At 38.6% G+C, this 19245-nt stretch overlaps 1 protein-coding gene and 1 pseudogene across 4 annotated transcripts in view; both read left to right on the top strand.

Moving 5' to 3' along the window:
* Positions 1 to 19245, top strand: part of GALNT7 (polypeptide N-acetylgalactosaminyltransferase 7) — a 116779-nt gene that overhangs the window by 50570 nt on the left and 46964 nt on the right. For all 4 annotated transcript variants that reach the window (XM_006906316.3, XM_025042974.1, XM_006906315.3 and 1 more), the window contains exon 2: positions 12749 to 13206. In XM_006906316.3, coding sequence (XP_006906378.1) covers positions 12749 to 13206 — 458 coding nt within the window. The remainder of the gene's footprint in view (positions 1 to 12748; positions 13207 to 19245) is intronic.
* Positions 10393 to 10512, top strand: LOC112475142 (annotated as a pseudogene).

Genomic DNA, 19245 nt, shown 5'->3' with positions numbered 1-19245 from the left:
ATGTTTCAGAAGCATTTCAAACTCAGCATATCCAAAAAGGAATGTGTCATTTTTGTTTTCAGTCTTTTTCATTGTTTCCTCTTTCTGTGAGTAGCATCCACTTATACAAGTTGGAAACCTGAAAGCCGCCTCTGACACCTCTGTCTCCTTCACCAGACAGGTCCAGTCCATCGTGAAATCCCTGCATTTCGTAATGAGCCCTCATGCACGCTGGCCTCCTTCCAGTCTGCTCCCTTACTCCTCAGCCAGTGGGCTCTTTTAAAAAAGCTCCTGTCTCTTCCAGGAGCATTAACACTGTGAACTGGCTTTTCATTGCTCTCATATTAAGACCACACTCATTCCCATGGACACCAGACCCTGCTTGGTCTGGCTGCTATCTGTCTTCAGCCTCATCTGGCACCAGGCCCCCCTGACTCTTTGCACTCCAGCCACATTTAGTCTGTCTTACTCACCACAGGCCTTCTCGCTGTCAGGACTTTGTGCAAAATGTTCTCTACCTAGAATATATTCCGTCCTCTCTTCACCTAGTTAGCTTCTCCTCATCCTTCAGGCCTCTACTCAGAAACTGTTCATTCTCAAGGAGGTCCGCCCAACTTCCCATGTCAGATCAGCCCTCCTGAAATGCCCTCACAGCACCGTATCTGTATGGTTATTCGATTATATGTCCGTCCCCCCTGCCCCACCCACAAACACACACACTGGACAGAGAGCTCCACAGACGCAGGAATGTGTTTGCTCATCCTTGTATTTGAGTAGCCTAGCCTAGTACAGAGCAGGTACTCAATATATATTTGTCAATCCAAATGTCAGTTAGACATTTCAGAAGGCTGTCTAGGGCAGAAAAGCAAGAGGGTCACGGAAACACCTCTAGCCCTCTAGATGACAGAAAATAGAGCATTCCGTCTGCAGCTGGTCAGCGGGTAATTATGAACAGTCCTGAGGCCCCTCCAGATCCCCGCTCCTGGGGCCTCTGCCAGTGTTATGTGTCACAGAGCTGGCGAGTGAGTCATGCTGCAGAACTGAGACTGAAATACTTCCCTTGCCTACCCTTCAAGCCTTGCAATTCTTAGTATTTTAACAACTTGCCTGCAGTTTTTAGCCCTGGTGACCACTCCTTCCTTGAAATTCTCTCCCATGTTGCTTTTTCCAGTATTTTATTTCTAAATATTTTTCTTGTCCCTCTGAAAACATCTCAGCTCCTCTCCCTGTTCATTTGCTCCATCAGAGTATGCATTCCAGAACTCAGCTCCAACCTGGCATGCTCCCTTCTCGTGGCTCCCATTTCTAAGAGAAAAAAGTCTGAACCTCTTGGCATTTCTTAAGAAGCACTGTGAGGCACTGCCAGTATCTTCAGTCTCATCTCCTGACACCTCCCCCATATGTCCCCTGCACTTGTTATACCAAACCATTTGGAGTTCCCTGAATAATCCATGTTTTTTATGCTTTGGGGCCTTTGCCTCAATCTGGAATGACTGCCAATCCTCCCTACCGCCATGCCCTTACCTACCAGCCATTCCCACCGTCTTTGTATAGGGGAGTGTCCACTGTTTTTGGAACATAGATGATGACACTTATAGCCTTCTCAAGTGTTCCTTCTCCAAGGCTATGACACCCTCACAAGTAGGGCCTTTTTCTATAACATAGTACTTTAGAGAGTGCGTGGCAGATATTGGACCTGTAATAAATATTTGGATAATTAAAAGGATAATTCTTTTAATGATGCATATAAATACTAACTCCTGTGCCACATAACAAACTAGAGTATTGCTGGCTAAGCGTTCTCTCCTGAGATCAGGCCTGTTGATATTTGAACAGTAAAATGTCAAGTTTATTGCATAAATAGCCTTGATCTACCTTGAATGTATTTTTTTCTGTCTCACATAATTATATTTTCTTGTCACACCCTCCTAAAATGGATTTCTAATCATGACATGGTAGTAAAATGTCGCTCCACACGTCAAGTTGATGTATCTGCCCTGAGAACTTGGAGGAGTTTTCTTTCTTGGGATGATTTTTTCTTTTTAGATTTGCAAGAGAATATTTTTACACCAATCAAAATGTGTGTGTTCTAAAGCCCCACATTACAGTACTTTTTTATGAGCTGTTATGAAAGCCAGGCTTCAGGGCAAAGCAAGGAAGCACTGGAAGAAAAGCTGTTTTATGCATTTCCAGCTGCAAAAAGTAGTAACATTTCAAGTGGGAGTGATGTGTTCATTCTAGAATTTCTCCCCTAGAGGGATAATAGGACATTGCTTTCTCAGCTTTCAAAAGAGTATTACAAACAATTCGCTCCCAACACAAATACCGCATTTGACCTCATTCTGCTCTAACTCAGTAAAGTGTTTTTCCTTACTATCATAAGAATTATTGATGAATTCTGTTGGTGATGTAACTTCTGATAAAGTTTTCCAGAAGATTTGGAAATCACATGCTTTCACTGAGATTGCCAGATGTGAAGGAGAATTGGAGAATTAGAATTAAACTGTTTAGCTTTGGCTGGTATTAGATCATGAAGTACTTTGTTCTTGGAAACGAGAAGCAAAGGATAAGACTAAGTAGGCACGGTCCTGGTTTCAAAAAAACGTTAGCAGTGTGGACTCAAGGATTGATGTTAAAATAATTTACATATGATCTAAAAAAGGGAGTGAAAAGAGATCCTTAGCTCTTCTAGGTGAGAAAGTAGAGTTGATGGGCACAAGCTTAAAGTTCCGCATCATATGAGTGGGCAGAAGAGAAGCAGATGGGACCTCGTTTTCAATCAATTCAGCTTTTAAGTAGTTCCTCCTTTCTCCACCTGATGAAATGCTGAAATTGTTCCTTCGAAGGGTCTTATTCAGCAGGGTTAATTTCTTATTTCTTATCCTACTCAGCTCTTTGGTTTTAAAATGTATATTTTCTGTCTCCATATGCATACATAATATATATGCATACATAAATAATTTATGTCTTTAAAAATCTTCACAGATTTTATTTTATAATCTTTCTCTCATTGCTTTGCTTTCATTTTTTTTCTCCTCACTCATTCTCCAGTAACTTTCTTGTTTTTAGACAGGTCACTTTGTAGAAATAACAGGGTAGGATATATATTATAAAATATTGATAATTTTATTAAAGTATTTTGTGTAACTTGTTTTTTTAGAATGTAAATACCACTTAGGAGCTTTCTTTTTAAAATTCAGTAATTTCTTAGCTTCCAAACAGTTAAAATCTACCTCCTATATCATTTTATGATATATTTTTAAATGTTGTATATTTTAATATATTTTATACATTTTAAGAAGTATTATAGTCTGCCCTTTACTACCTGTGAGAGATGGAGCTTTTAAATGACATTGGTGTACCTTGTATATATAGCCCTGTCTATATACACAATGACATTGATGTACCTTGTGTATGTAGTCCTGTCTATATAACACGTTTGTGTTCTTACCACTGAAATAATGACATAAATTTGACAAAGCTTTGTCACCTTTTGAAATATACTACAAAATGATTTATTGATCATTTGTTTCATATTCATGTTTGATTCCTAAAATTCACTTCAAATCAGCTAAAATTTAATATTGAATATTTGCAATAAGAAAGACTTTTTTCAACCTGTAAAGTATATACATGATTCAGTTCATGACTTGAGGCATGAATTTTTATTAAGGTCTCTAAAAAATAAAAATTACTTGGATTTCATAAATATGTTTAACTTTCATGTGTTTCATATGTTAGTTGTCTATGTGACTTTGATCTGAGCCATTTACACAATCTTACAAATAAAAGTTTTTGTAAAACGATAAACAATTCTTTGGCTTTCTTTCCCCTACTGTGGACATTAACCTATAATTTGGTCCTTTAACTGCCCATTTCTTCTTTTACTTTATTCCCCTTTGAGTTTTACCTGATATTTTTCTGAAGTGACTTAGAATTGCTATCCTAATACTGTTTTACAAGGACCAAATTTAGCAGGAAGCCATTTGCAAGATAAATTGGCCCAGAGGACTAGGACTGACACCCCCGCAGATTTACTTTCTCATGTTTAAATAAAATGTTCATTTTCCATAAAGTACCAAATTTCACTTGCAGACATGGATGATTTATCTAAATTTGAAAGAGAAGAAACTAAAAAAACAAAACAAAACAAAACAAAAAAAGATTATTCAAATTTTAGATTTGTAGAGAAAGTAATGTTTTTTAGTTATCTTATCTGGAGTTCCAAAATGCTGGATTAAACCAAGCCACGCAGTGGCTGGAGTAAAACAGTGGATCTATTATTTCCAGCAAGGAAATAATAGACGACCCCCAGCTAATTCTCCATTTCCTTAGTCTGTGAAGAAACACACTGAGTACCTACTGTCTACTCCAGCTTGGGACGCAAGGATAGATAATACTCTCACGATCCTCAAAGAGCCCTCGGTCTGGATCCTCAAAGAGCCCTCGGTCTGATCGGGAAGAAATATGTAAACAAACACTGAGGCAGCACCAGAAAAGAAGTGCTAGAAACACCCACAGGACTGCGGAAGAGGCAGGAAGGTTACCTGGAGCCCATTCCTGAGTTTAGAACTGCTGGCTTGAACCAGTGGATACTTAAACTGTAATGTCTCATTTACATAATAGAACATTAGAGATTACTAGTGTTAATACAGAGGTGGGTTTTGTGACATCTCCCTTTTTCTGGTTGTAATTTGAATTTATACATTGAAAATTGACAGCTTTTATTCCTAAGGAATTTGCAGTCTCCCTCCATACTTTTAAAAATGCAGTGCATTGACATGGTTTTTAAAAAAGTAAACTTTATCCTAATTTTAAGCAATTCGAGCACTTAGTTTAGTTGAACTATATTTTGTTTTAAATTGAACTGTTACTTCTGAGGAAATTGAATAGGTTTTATTACCCATGCTTACTAATACCACCATCAAAACCAGTAAGCTAGACCTAATCACATAATCTAGAATATAAAAGATCAAACATAAGAATATTTTTATATTTCATAAGTTTTTCTTTTTAATATAGCTTCTCACTTCTGAAGCATTTTAAATAAATATATGTCCTATAAAGAACTTCATACTTGTTCATTAAGTTTGGATTTTAGTGAAATAAAGGTAACATTCTTGTCAGTTGAAAAGTGATTTTTCTAAACTCTGAATGAAGAGGTACCTTTCCATAGAGATAAAAAAGAAAAGTGTACTCATGTAATGTCCAATGATATGAGTGATATTAAATATCAAAAACCTACTGAAGTATCTATGTACTTGGAATAGAGATGACCAGGGAAATTGGACACTCACTAATTGATAATTTGAGATACCATCGGTGCACAATTATTATCCAAAGATGGAACATTTAAAACTGATGTTTCAATATTTTTATCCATACTAAATTAAAATAAATTAACCTTATGGGAAGAAACCTGTTTAACCTTTGTTGGGATTCTTAGATGATTTTACATGCTTAGAAGGAATCAGAGTTTTCTACTCCAAGCATCCAGATTTCACATTTAGCTGGAAGAAAAAGCATTTAGGGGATTAGGAACCACTGGGATGACTGCATGCCTTTGCCTTCTGCTTAAAAAGGGAATTCACAACCTCCAAAGGGAGTGGACCCAAAAGGGGGCTTGGATCAGGATAAAGTAAGGGCTCATTGCAATCATCCAAAAATGTAGATAATTTTAGATAAACTGCAGGAGGTTATCTTCAATAACTGAAATAGTTGATTGCCCAAGAATAGTTTGTATTTTTCTACTGAAAATATAATTATTTTCAACACTTTTAGTTTTTTCATTACTTAATTCAGGCTTAACTCTCTTGTCTCATCCTAATTATGGGAAAGAAATTGTGTTTAAAATGGGAGAAAAGAGCATAAGACGTAAAATTTGCCGTATCTAGATATTCTGTAATTGAGTATGATTATTCTACAAGATGCACAGAGATCTTCAGAAAATTATTGTGCCAGTGCAGATGGATACTACTTTGAGGATACTGTATGATATGCATGAAAATTCAAATCTGCAAATGCTGACTAACTAGTTGTACAACTATGAGATTTATTGGGAAGATCTTTTATAAAGGAAATCTCCCTTTTATTAAGATGACTGAATATTCAGAAATGATATATAGCCTACTTTTCAGGAAGACACTTATTAATTTTAGTATTATTCACAGTAGTACAGGATAAATCTGTATTATATTCTGTATTTTATATTTTGCTTATTAGATTAAGGAGTGGTGCCATTTAATTTACTTAAAATGCCTTTCTATGAACCTGGTAAAATCTTTCCAAGAAGGTGGTAAAAAATGCAGCACTAACTTACTCATTTGTCACTGTGGTTGTCATAGTGTATCTCGTTAGTTTTGAGAGAGAATAAAAGGAGTAATCATTAGATATCACATAATAGGCAGCTCTCTGCAGTCCCATCTTGGTGTTTCAGTCCCTAGAGGAAGCCTGGGTGAGACTGGTACCTGCATAGTACTTAGCCTTGGACTAGTGGTTGCCCTGCTGGCGTCTAACGTAGTAACATAGAGCACTAGAGTCATCGACCAGATTTCTTTCGGTGGAGCAGTTACTGTGATGTCAACCGTGCTATTCTCTCCATTGCGTTACCTTTTGGTTTATATTCTGGCACGGTATTTAGAAAAAAAAAAGGGGAGAGAGAGCAAGAGAGAGAGAGAGAGAGCAAGAGAGAGCAAGAGAGAGAAAGAGAGAGAAGAAAGGGAGGGAGGGGGAGAGAGAGAGAGAGAGAGAAAAGGAGTGTCTCTTAAGTCTGTTTCTTTCAAGAGACAATTCTTCTATCAGAATGTAATACTTTTTCTTACTGATGAGCCACATGCTTCTTCATTTCCAGTTCTGCCCTAGTTGCCAGCAGAGTCATTGTCATTGACCTCAAATCTCCTAGTTTGAGGCCTTAAAGTGTACTTAGAATGGGGTCCTTTTCCGTAAGGGAGGATATCCTAACTATTCAAGGACTGGTAAATTCTCTGTCTAACCTAGGGTTTATCTATTTTAAACCTGGTTAAGTCAAGGCAAATTGCTTGACCCTGGCCTTCATCATGTGCCCAGCAGGGCCACGGAGTCTCAGTGCAGTCAACTCTCAGCCCTCTGAAAGGAGCAAGACTGGATGGGCTTCATTTTTCAGCACAAAATGTTAGTAGGAGACAATTTAGTTTAGAGTCAGTTTTAGGTAACTGGAGAGGAACAGAGGTTTTGACACTGAGGCACCCCACACCCCCACGCACATCCTGCCGCATGCTGGTGAGAGCCTGCGAGCACACCCTGTTTCTTCCAAACTCCAGCACCTCTTTGTTTTTAAAACCTCCTTCCTATTCTCTTTGCCCCTGTCTCTTCTGCTCCTTCAAGGTAAGTGCAGCTAGAGAAAGGACGCTGATGTGATTTTCCTACTTAAAGGTGGTTTTTATCAAGAGAGTTTTTAAATCATAGAATTATATTTGACTTCTCATGTTTTTAAGTTCTGAGGCTCATGCAGAATGACAACCAAATAGTGTGCATCTTGTTAGCAGTGGCCACTTTCTAAAGCTAAATTGTAATTTTTCAAGACATCATGTGACTGTAGAAGCTCATCATTAAGAGCTTGGTTTTCCAGGGTTCTCCTGTAATTTCAAATCTAAACAAGCCTATATTACTTGCATTTACTCTAAAGATCATTTTTATAAATCCCTTCATAGTCATATCATTTCTACCAAGGCGTAGCCATCTTGGAAAAATATCACACATACGTAAGATTTAGGAATGAGGGAGGAACTTTGTAAATTGCAAGGTGTAAAATTCTGAACAGTCTGACCTGATTTCTGATAATCTTATATTACCATCTGGTGATAAGTGATTATATTTTTCAGTACATTTCCACTTTTATGAACTTCCTGATCTTAGAAGATTACCTACCGATTCTCTTTTCCATTTCTAGTCAACAGCGATTCATTGATTTTGACCGTACAGTAAATCAGCTGGTGCTCATGAAGGTATCATAGTACCAGTAACTCACAAAGGCATCTGCTGGTTCTCATTCGCTCTCAGGCAGAAGCATGTAGTTTTCCTTCTCATGGGGAGCTGAGAGATTACACTGCTTTATATCCATTTTTTGAATCGTATAACATGAAGATTTGACATGATTATTCTTAATTGCCTTGGGACTAGACAGACAATTTTCATATTTAGTTTTGCCTTCAGATTTAATGACATACAGGCTTTGAGAAGTGAGCAAATTCAATTTTGCTGGTGAGTATTACATAGCATTATTAAGAGTACAATACTGTGCAGAGAATATAAAGTTACATCCCATTCTCTTGCCGAATTCATGAAGTATTGCCAGAAAGGTTCTGATCCAAACCCTGCTTTTCCATTCCATATTCTCCATTCTCTCTTGCCTTTTCTTCTCAGAGTCTCATAACCAAAGTGGAAATTTTAGGATTCATTTATTTATTCAGTAAATACTTATTGAAGAATTACATGCCAGGCTAGGCATCAGGAATGCAATGGTGACAGACATGGCCTCTACCCTTTCACAGAACTTACAGTGTAGCAGGGGTTGGGGAGTGAAATCTTCCCGGCTTTGTAAATAAAATGTTATTTGAAGACAGCTATGCCCATTCATTTACATATAGTCTGTGGCTGCTTTTGCACTATAATAGCTGACTAGAATATCTGCAACAGAGACCCTACTGTCTGCAAAGCCAAAAATGTTTACTACTTGACCCTTGACCCTTTACCAACCTACTTCTGCTCTAGTAGGTATGGTGGAGAAATAAGTGCAGGCTGGAGCCCGAAGAGATTATCGAACTTGTTAAGGATAAATTCTCCTGAGGGAAGTGGGCCAGTGGTGGAATGTTGTAAGCAGGGAAAGTAACGTGTTCATATTTGAATTCTAGAAAAGTCACTCTGGCTGCTTGTAGAAAAAATAATGAAGAGAGACAGTAAGTGCCTGTGTTGGAATGACAAGCACTAAAGCATAGTGAAGTGCATGAACTCTTGAGCCAGACCACCTGGATTCAAATTTTGGCCCTACCACATACTGATTCTGACATTAAGTAACTTCTCTGTCAGATTTTCTGTCTGTAAAATGGGAATGGTAAGCACAGAACCTAACTCTTGGGATTAAATAAGTTAATATATGTGAAGCACTTAGAACATAGTGTTTGCAATCATTGCTATCATTGCTAGTGTAGTAGTTCTGTTAAGAGGTGAGGGTGGCCTGAACTAAGGCTGTGGCAGTGACGGTGGTGGAGAGAAATTGCCAGATTCAGAAGCTACATAGGTGATAGAATTGTTGGGAATTAGTGACAGATTGGTTGTTGGTAGAGTCAATAAAAGAGAACTACAAGTTGAGGATGAAATGCAGGTTTCGGACTTGATCAGATGAATGAATGGTGGGTCAAGTCCCCAAAGTAGAAAAGACAAGAATCAAAACATTTTGTGATGTGGAGTCAATGATAAGTTCAGTGCGGGGTATCTTAAATTTATGTACCAGATTGATGTAAGTAGGGCTATTCAGGAAACAGTTGACTATAAGGTCCAGAGATCGGAGCTGTGATGTGGCTGAGGACATAGATATAGGAGCCATCAGTATAAATCTGGTCACCTAGCTTGGAAGGAGAGTGAGATAATCCAGAATGAGGGTGGAATGACAGGTAGACTTCTAACAACTATAAAGAACACCCACAGTTAAAATTTAGACAGAGAATCCTTAAATCAAAGAAAAGATCAAAACAACTTTCGAAGGAAGATAAGCATGAATTTTGAATCCATTAAATATGCTTTTGTTGAGGTGGCTGAATTTGCAATTTTTATATTAGCACAGGCCAATCTAAACCATACATGTATTTCGCAATTCGGCTGTCTTGATTTCAGGTACTATTATATTGACCATTCTTCCAATATGCAATTTCCTCCCATGGAATATCAGACAACAAGCGGATGCTATAGCCATGGGTGTTGACATCTGATGGATTTTTCAATCTACTTTTCTATATTTATTGACATTTTCTTCCCCTCACTTTTTACCTCCCCAGTTACTGATTCACTGGAGCCTTGATGTAAAAAACTAAAGGGGAGAATGTGTTTCACCTTTTTGTGTTATGTTTGGTTTGACATCAACCACTCGGGTCCAACATCTTAGAGTTTTAGAATGATTTCTCTATTTTAATTTGTTTACAACAAATTGCCATAAGTGATTCCCAGCTTTAGTGCCAACCTCTCTGTTACAGATTCATGCTTGGCTTCCTCTCCTTGGTATGAATTAATTCCCACGAGAACCCATAGTCCTTCATGAATACGAAGTTTCCCGCAGGACTGCCTCCTACCTATTCACCTCTGACCCTTGGTAGGGCCTACAGGTCAGGCTTCAGCTGAGTCCCTGTTGTTCAGATGTGTGATGATCAGAAAAGCCTGATGCAGGTCTACAGCTATGCTATCCTGAACAAGCTTGATCCCAGCTGATCTTGGAAGCTAAGCAGGGTTGGGCCTGGTTAGTACTTGATATGGGAGACCACCTAGGAAGACCAGGTGCTGTAGGCGTAAACAATAAAAAATAAAAAAATAAAGGATTATAAGCTGACAAGGTCCTTGCAATCTGTGAGATCAACCAATAACATACGCCTGAAGAAAGCATCATATTTATAGAATCAGGCTGAGTGTTGCATTTTATGTTTAGTTTTGTGTTATAGAAGGAAAATTGTGGAACAACTTTGAAATGGACCGAAAAGATTACTGGGTATACTATCTGACTCAGCTTTCTAGGTCAGCTCGCCCTTTCATTATCTTTGAGCTATTTTACAATCCTGTAAATCATAGAAAACTGATAGTAATGCACAAGGCTCTTGTCCGTTGAAAAAGGAATTGTGTACTGTGGAATGCAATTGGTTATTGCTCTCTGGATATTAACCAGATTTACCAGTTTTGCATCTATTTGTAAATTCTTTGCAGTATCCTTTTATTTTTCAGTTTTCTTGAGCAAAAATCTATTCCAGTCGCATAGTGGCAGTGGTTAGAAACATTCTCTCTTCGCAGTGTTCTTGATATTTATATATGGGTTTACCTTTGAACCAGTTTAACGTCTCATGGGTTCCCTTTTTAATTAATGAGTGGGTTAAAATTCATATCCCATGTTCAAAAAAAATTATATATACACATGTAAGTTTATACATACACATGTAAGTTTATACATACACATGTAAGTGTATACATACATATACCATCTCTAGAAAGAGTCACAAGAAACTGCTGGCTCTGATAACCTCTGCGTAAGGGGAGGCCATATGCTCTTTTAAATTTTATATAGTATGCTTATATTACCTATACAAATAGATGAAAATTTTAAATTCCTTTGAACTCTCTAAAATTAATCCTTCGCTAGTCCTTACCAAAACGTCAACATCGACTAAATTCACATTCGAATGAACTGACTTTCTAAAAAGAGATCTTTATCTCTAAATATAAACTACCAGTAGATAGCAACCTACACATCAACATCATACCTAGAGCCTTACTCCTGTACTCCTTAAAGCAAAGTTTTTAACTTTTCACGATGGCTCTAACACTGTAGAAACATTTTAGTCAGATTGTACTAATTCTATTTTGAACCTATTAAAGGGTCACATAATCTTAGTGTGGAGTGAGGTGGCAGACCAGTCAGCCTATTTTGCAGTAGTTCTGAATTCACCTTGCCTCTCCCCCCAACTATGCATACTCAATAGTTCCCTTGTCTAATTATAGCCAGCCGCTCTCCCACTGAGCTAGAGGTTCTCAAGCCTGGATACGTGGTAGAATCACCTGGGGAGCTTTTAAAAATCTGAATGCCCAGCCCAATTAAATCACAAAGTCTGGAGTTGGGACACAGACATCAGTATTTTTTAAAGCCACTGAAGTGATGCTCATGTTGAGAATAGTGCTTTGTGCAAAGAATGATACTGGTTTAGCAAAAACTTCGCATATAAAGGCCAGGAGCAGAAGCACTCAGGATCTCTCACAATGATGCATAAGTGATGAGGAGGGTTTGGAGAGGAAGCGGGGACAGCCCTTACTGAGTATCCTTATATGCACAATCTCATTTTACCTGGGCTGCCTCTGGAATGGGGCAAATTAGGTATTGAGTGTGATTTAAAAGCCCAAACTGACTTGGTTAGTTATTAGAGCTTTTTTTTAAAAAAAAAAAAAAAAAAAAAAAGTTCTCAATTCAGCTAAAGCCTCACTGAGTAGAAAATACCAAAATGGGACTGTCGAGTGCATATCCCTGCCTTGCTCCTCTGCCATTAGGGGCACGAAGCCAGCCTAGTGATGTCTGACAGCTAATACCACTGCCACCATATGGCTATATTACTGACACAAAGCTATATTTATCATACACCGGTCAACTGGGAAAACCACATACTGTACAACACAACCTATTATGGGCCTGTTTTTATCAAAGGCCCTAGAACCTCATTGATCTAACCCATAACAATGTGCTTTATTAAGAGATCTTTGATAGAGAGTAAGATTTAGAAGGGGAGAAGTAAAAAATGCATCCATTCATTTGTTTTGGAATGGTAAGGCAAAGAAATAGTCTGGCTCTTGGCATGTCCTTCCACCTCCCCCCATCCCCCCGGCCCCAAAGTATCTTCTAACGGTTAGCCCTGATTAATGGCCTGCTTCTGCTTCACGCTTTAAACTGTTTAATTGTTGCCTCAGCCTTTTTTCAAACATGAAAACTGGTATCATAAACGCTATGGTTTGCCTGCATGTACTCATTGTATATCCCCTCCCTTTTGTGTAGGAAGACAGAGATGTCAACCCCATGCCTAACCGAGGAGGCAATGGGTTAGTTCCCGGGGATGACAGATTCAAACCTGTGGTGCCATGGCCTCATGTCGAAGGAGTAGAAGTGGACTTAGAGTCTATTAGAAGAAAAAACAAGGCCAAAAATGAACAAGAGCGCCATGCTGGAGGAGAGAACCAGAAAGACATAATGCAGAGGCAGTATCTCACATTTAAGCCTCAGACTTTCACCTACCGTGATCCTGTGCTACGCCCAGAGATCCTTGGTAACTTTGAACCCAAAGAACCTGAGCCTCACGGAGTGGTTGGTGGCCCTGGAGAGAAAGCCAAGCCATTGGTTCTGGGACCCGAATTCAAACACGCAGTTCAAGCCAGCATTAAAGAGTTTGGATTTAACATGGTGGCAAGTGACATGATCTCACTGGACCGCAGCGTCAATGACTTACGACAAGAAGAGTAAGCACACATCCTCTTCTTTCTAAAAGTGGGGCAACTATGGTTTTGATAGATATTTAGTTAGAAGCTAGAATGGAGAAAGTATTTATGCCTTTATTTCAAGGGACTAAGAGGATCTTTGTTCTACAAAATGTCTAGGAGGAGGAGATCTCTCCATTTATGCCATGATATTGAGGGTCTGACATATAAAATTCTGGGGTCGTCTGCATTAATCCTACTCAATATTTGGTCCTCAGACTGGCCCCGGTCTGTGAATTTTTTGTTACTCGTCCACAATGAGAAAATGAGCTTGCACCAGATGTAAAACAACTATTAAATACTTTGTTTAGTTCAACTGAAAATTTTTTAATAACAAAACTTTCTTGCTGTGTTGCTTTTCATTCTGGATCAAGCTCCTTGTTATAGAACAATAACAAATAGTAACTCTGCTCTAGATGTCTCAAATAATTAACTAGATATTTATGTTTCTTTTAATTTTTTTCCTCAGCACTAAAATTGGACATTGAAGCTCCTGAGTATGCAAAAGGAGCACTCAGACAGATAAAACTATGGCCTCAACTTTCAAATTCTTTTCGCCTAGTTTTAAAATGAAGGATTTCCAACTCTTAAGTTTTGATAGATGGCGATTATTGAATGAATTCAAAGCTCTTCTCTTTCAGTTTATTCAATAATCGATTCTACTTCTGTAGGATCTAAATAGCTTCCATTTCATATGGATGCATACTTAATTCACTGCTACTAGAAAACTCTCAATATGTATTTCTGATGATGCATTATTAACATAATCTTCATTTTAAGAGGTTAACACAGCACATGCACACATGCACACAGCAGCATTCTTTATGACCACTAAGTAAAATTCTGTACCTAATATAGTGCTAGTCAATAGACTCTGGATTCATATGTTTATTGGTAAGAGTGAGAGGGGGTGAATGAAATATGCAAAGAAAGTAGAAGGATTAGAAGTATAGAACCATGATGGCAAGAGACATAACCTCTTATTCAGAGAGGAGTTAGAGCATCTCAAGGAAGCATCTTGGAGTAGTTTATTCCTAATGAAAATACAGGCTCGCCTAGTCGTAGGGTTGCCTGATTTAGCAAATAAAAATAGGGGATGCTCAGCTCAATTTGAATTTCAGATAATAACAAAAAAACTTTTATAATTATCTCCCAAATAGTGTATGGGACATACTTATACTTTTAAAACATATTATTTATCTTAAATCCAAATTTAACTGGGTGTCCTGTATTTTATTTGGCAAAACTTCTGGGCAGGGGATGAGGATAGATACAGAGCTAGAACTGCCAAGTACCTTTAGGACCTGTAACAGGATTCGCAGTCCCTCCCCTGGGGTGTGTCTAAAACATAACACTCTATCATAGTTACAGAATGTTCTTTGAGAACCTATTGATGGCATTCTCATCACTGTAACAGGGAAAAGGGAAGGGAGTGGGAGGAGTCTAACATTTATTAACTTTCCACTACATGCCAGGACTTACTGTAAGTTATCTTATTTAATTCTCACAAACTGTAAGAGAGCTCTTACCTGTGGACGTAAAGCCTGAGGCTCACAGCTGTGCCTTCTTTGTATCTGCCCAGCCAAATGGTAAGGCTGCCGTTCACCCGAGGTGGTTGGCGTGAGAGCCCCTTCTCTTCGCACCGCCCCGCACCCCACGGTGCGTCTCTGCTGGACGGTATGCCTCAGTGCAGTGTTACACTCGGGGTGAGCTCAGTATAGAAACTGAGGTTTTAGTACATGAACTATTTATTAAAGATATGTCTTTTAAAACATCGATATAAATCTAGCTCACTTTTCTATATCAGAGACATGCTAAGAAAATCAAGTGACATACAAGACAGAGCAGTACACAGGATTCGAGTCATCCTCCGTGCCTCCCTCTCCTTCACCCCTCACATCCATTCTATCTCAGGGTCTCTTGTTTCTGCCACCAGAGTATGTCTCAGATCATTTCTGGGTGCTGGTCTTTCTTTTCCACTGCCACCACCATCGTCCAAGCCACCATCTCTCTCAAAAACCTGCACGATCCTCCTTCCTGGTCTCTCCATTTCCTCTCTTGTCTCCTATTTATTCACACAGAAGCCAGTGTAGTGTTTGAACGTACAAATCTAGCTTATCTAAAATCATTCTTTGCCTTCCCAGCACACTTGAGGTAAAACCCAAACCCCTAACCTGCAGCAGCCCCCATGCTATGACCCTTCCCAGCCTTCCCAGCCGCCTCTGCGACTGTCCTTGCCCACAGTGCTCTAGCTGTGCCAGCGTCTCATGATTCCTTTGCTCGTGCTCTTTCTTCCTTCGTGAATGATTTTTACCTTCTCACAGCGGCTCCTGCCTAACCGTTAGGTCCTAGCCGCACCGCTAACCGCGCCGTCTAATTTGGTAATGCCCTGCTTTAGTTTCTGTTACTGTTCTCTGCCCATTTCTTTAATAGCATTTATCAAATTTTATAATTAGATATTGGTTTAATTAGTTGTTTATTGACTACCTTTCTTATTAGATGATAAGCTCTGAGAGCAAAGAATGTCTGTTTTCTTCACCAGCTACTTTCAGTGACAACTAGGAGCAGCTTGGTAGTAGTACCCAGTTGGTAAATTTTTGTTGACAGGATGAATGAATGAATGAATGAATGAATGAAAGCAAGCAAGAAAGAAATCTTCTAGGATTTAAACCTTGGCTTCATTACCAGAAATGAGATCTTAGACCAGTTACTTAACCTTTCTAACCCTCAGTTACTTAATCCTTAAAATAGTTCAAACCATACCTGCCTCTCAGGATTGGCATTAGAATTAAATGACATAACAGACTAAAAGTCTTTTATCACAAGCCTGGTGGTTAGAAACTTAAGTATTATTGGCTGTTTTTATTGTTCGTGGCACGTTCCTCAGATCACATATCTTCTCGTCACATTTGAATGTTTTCAGTTACTATTTAACTTTGAGGTTCTCTGTTGTTTTTTGGAAAATGTAAATGTCACATACTGCCTTATCTACATCATCTTGCTTCTACTTGTACCTTCCACAATGGCAAAGCCTTCATCTCTTTTTTGATCATTTCAAACACAATTGCCACCTGAACCTCCCATCTCTCCGAGTCCGCCTTGCTCTCCTGCAAAGTCCTTCCTTTCTGTCGTTCTTTCTCTCTCTCCCTTCCTTCTCCCTTCCCTCCCTCCCTCCCTCCCTCCCTCCTTCCTTCCTTTCTTCCTTCTTTTCTCTTATCGCCTTCCTTCTCCCTTGCCAGTTATTCCCCATGTTCTTTTCTCTTGCACAACTGGAGCAGTACCTAGAAATAGGATTTTCACATGTTTCTGTGTAAATATTTTGTCTCCAATCAAATAAAAGGACCCAAGGCTACCTTAGCAAATGCTCCTAAAGCCCTCTTTAAAAGTCTGTGCTAGTGAGAAAACTTTTTTTTATACTTCAAAATACTCAAACATAACAACCCCTAGAAACTTTTATAAAATCGAATCTGGATTATTTTTTGATTGATTCTTACACTTTTTGAAAAATGAGATAGGCTTCATTCTTCTCTGAACAGTTAAAGTTCAATGTAGAGTAATAAATAATTTCTAAGTAGAGTTATTCATAAATTAGAATGTAGACAGTCTTAAGAATTTTCTCTAAAATAAAAGGCCAACAACAAAGAAAACACCCTTAGGTTTTGCACATTATCTACCATACACATTAGCACTTTTCTGCCTTCCCTGGCAACGTGTTAAAAACAAAACATAAATCTATATCACACGCATACACCATCCTCATGCTCGCCCCTCATGGAGCATCCATCAGAGATTGGCTTGGTGTTGCTGACTTTTTGTGACTTTAGAATATAAGCCTTATCAGCCTTGTTCTCTTGCCTCTGTCAGACGTAAAAATGAGCCAGCTGCCGAGCTTAGAAACCAAGCTTTGGGCACTTTGTCCAGCTGTGACATCTGACACTGCAGTTAACGTGTTCGTTTTTGTGGCTGTTCTATAGTCTTTCAGATGCGTGTTCTCTACCTTAGAAGCAGGACAGAAATGCCCAGCTGCCAGCATGACTCATACTTATGTATGTTGCAGCTTTGAATTACAGTCTCTGGCTGAGTAATTTACTGGCTGTTGATTACTTGTTAAAAGAATGAGTAACAGTATTTTGAGTGAACTGGAGCCCTACTTCTTTTTAAAGATTTGAGCCAAGAATGACTTCACCTGCCTCCACACATATTTTCTATTAAAAAAACCTATATGATTTTCTTCACAGCTCGACAGATACTGAGTAGCTCCAATAAACAAGGTGCTGTGCTAGCCCGTCAGGGAATGCAACAATGAGAAAATACAGCCCCTGCCTTGAAGGGGCTCGCCATCTGCCTCTGGGGAGGAGAGAAAGAATACCAGAATATAAGAGCCACAAGAAAGGCGTGAGCAAGGTAGCATGGTTCAGAGGAGTGGGAAGCCACGTCGAGTTACAGGGGTGTCAGAAAAGGATTCATGGAGGGGACACTAGAGACAGACCCTGAAGGATGAGTAGCGCTCCCCTAGGAAGAGGTTACACGTGTTGAAGACGTGAAGATAGGCATTGTCTAGGAGGAAAGCAAGTGGTATCGTTTACTTGTATCAGGAAATATGTGTAGAGAAACAAAGGTGGCAGGCGGGGTCACGGTTAGAAAACCACAGTACCATTTACAAAGCCTGTACTGAATCTGGTAGTCAAGGAAGACCCACCGGAGACTTATAAAGGGAGCTTTAGCAATATTAGACTGGTCGAGGTGACTAGAGTGGAATGGGGTAGGGACCTGTTAGACCGGTAGTAGCATGAGAGTAGGAACTTCAGTGAAGGGTACAGAACCAAAGTAAGAGACTCGATGTAAGAGAACAAAAGAGTTAGAATCAGTGGGCCTTAGCAGCTGATGAAGTGGCAGGAGGAATTAAAGATAAATCCAGGCTTCAAAGCAAGTGTCACAAAGAATGGTGCCATTACAGAAACAGGGTGGGTAGAATTGAACAAGCTGCTCTGCCCAAAGCTTGGTTACCTAAACCAGTCCACTCTCTGGCTTTAGGTAAATTCACACAGAGCCTGTTTGTGGGAAGAGATGGAAAGTTCTATTTGTGAATATATTAGATTTTCTTCTAATAAAGTTTGGGATTTTATTTCCTTTACTGTGAACTAACCACAGATGCAAATACATGGAAATTATTCTTGCCCTTTTTCAGCCCAAGAAGGCAATCATAGGTATATAATCCAAGCAATTTTGTTTCAAACAAATGAATTAAATATTTTGACTTGTTGAACAAATTCATGTGCTTCTAATATTTAACCTTTCCTCCCACCTACACACCTATTGCACTTCTATTTTGTAGAAAGCGATCTTAGTTGCATTTACAAAGTGAAATAATAGACATTAAGGTGCTTTGAAAATTCTAAGAGATATGCAAATGTTAATATGATTATTAATAACTGTCTTAAGCTTGTCTGTGGGAAATGGAGGTTTTTTTAAAAAAAGATATTTCACATTTATACTCATGCCTTATACACCAGCTAATTCTCTTTTTACCTAATTGCAAAATGCTGATTTTTATACTCTCATTTTATTTAAGGTGAGTTATAGTCATGAGCTTTTTTCTTTGTCTATGTTAAAGGCTCTGTTTGATACCTTTGTACAGAATATAGTGCTGTAATTTATAGAGTAGATGCTATTTTTGAAACCCTGACTTAGTTGAAATGCTATAGATTCTTTTTACATTTCAGTTTCTATGTATGACCTATGGGTTTTAGTTAGAACTAACTGAAATTCTAAGGAGCAGCTCAGAGAGGTTAAAACAAATTATTAGAATAATACATAAATCATATATAGGCATATATATGTGAATCACATATATATGCATCTATATTTCAGTACTTTGTCTCAGTTTCTATTATCAGAATATGTAGTAGTTCTGTATGACCTGACCCAAACTACACTGGTCACAGTTATTAACATGTGATCCTTTTCTCTCATAGAGTGCCCAAAATATGTCTCATTTTTCAAACTACAATTTGGCAGCCT

This window comes from Pteropus alecto, unplaced genomic scaffold, assembly GCF_000325575.1.
Source record: "Pteropus alecto unplaced genomic scaffold, ASM32557v1 scaffold50, whole genome shotgun sequence".
NCBI lineage: Eukaryota > Metazoa > Chordata > Mammalia > Chiroptera > Pteropodidae > Pteropus > Pteropus alecto.
Note: the sequence above shows the minus strand (reverse complement) of the source record. Positions and strands in the feature narration are given on the sequence as shown.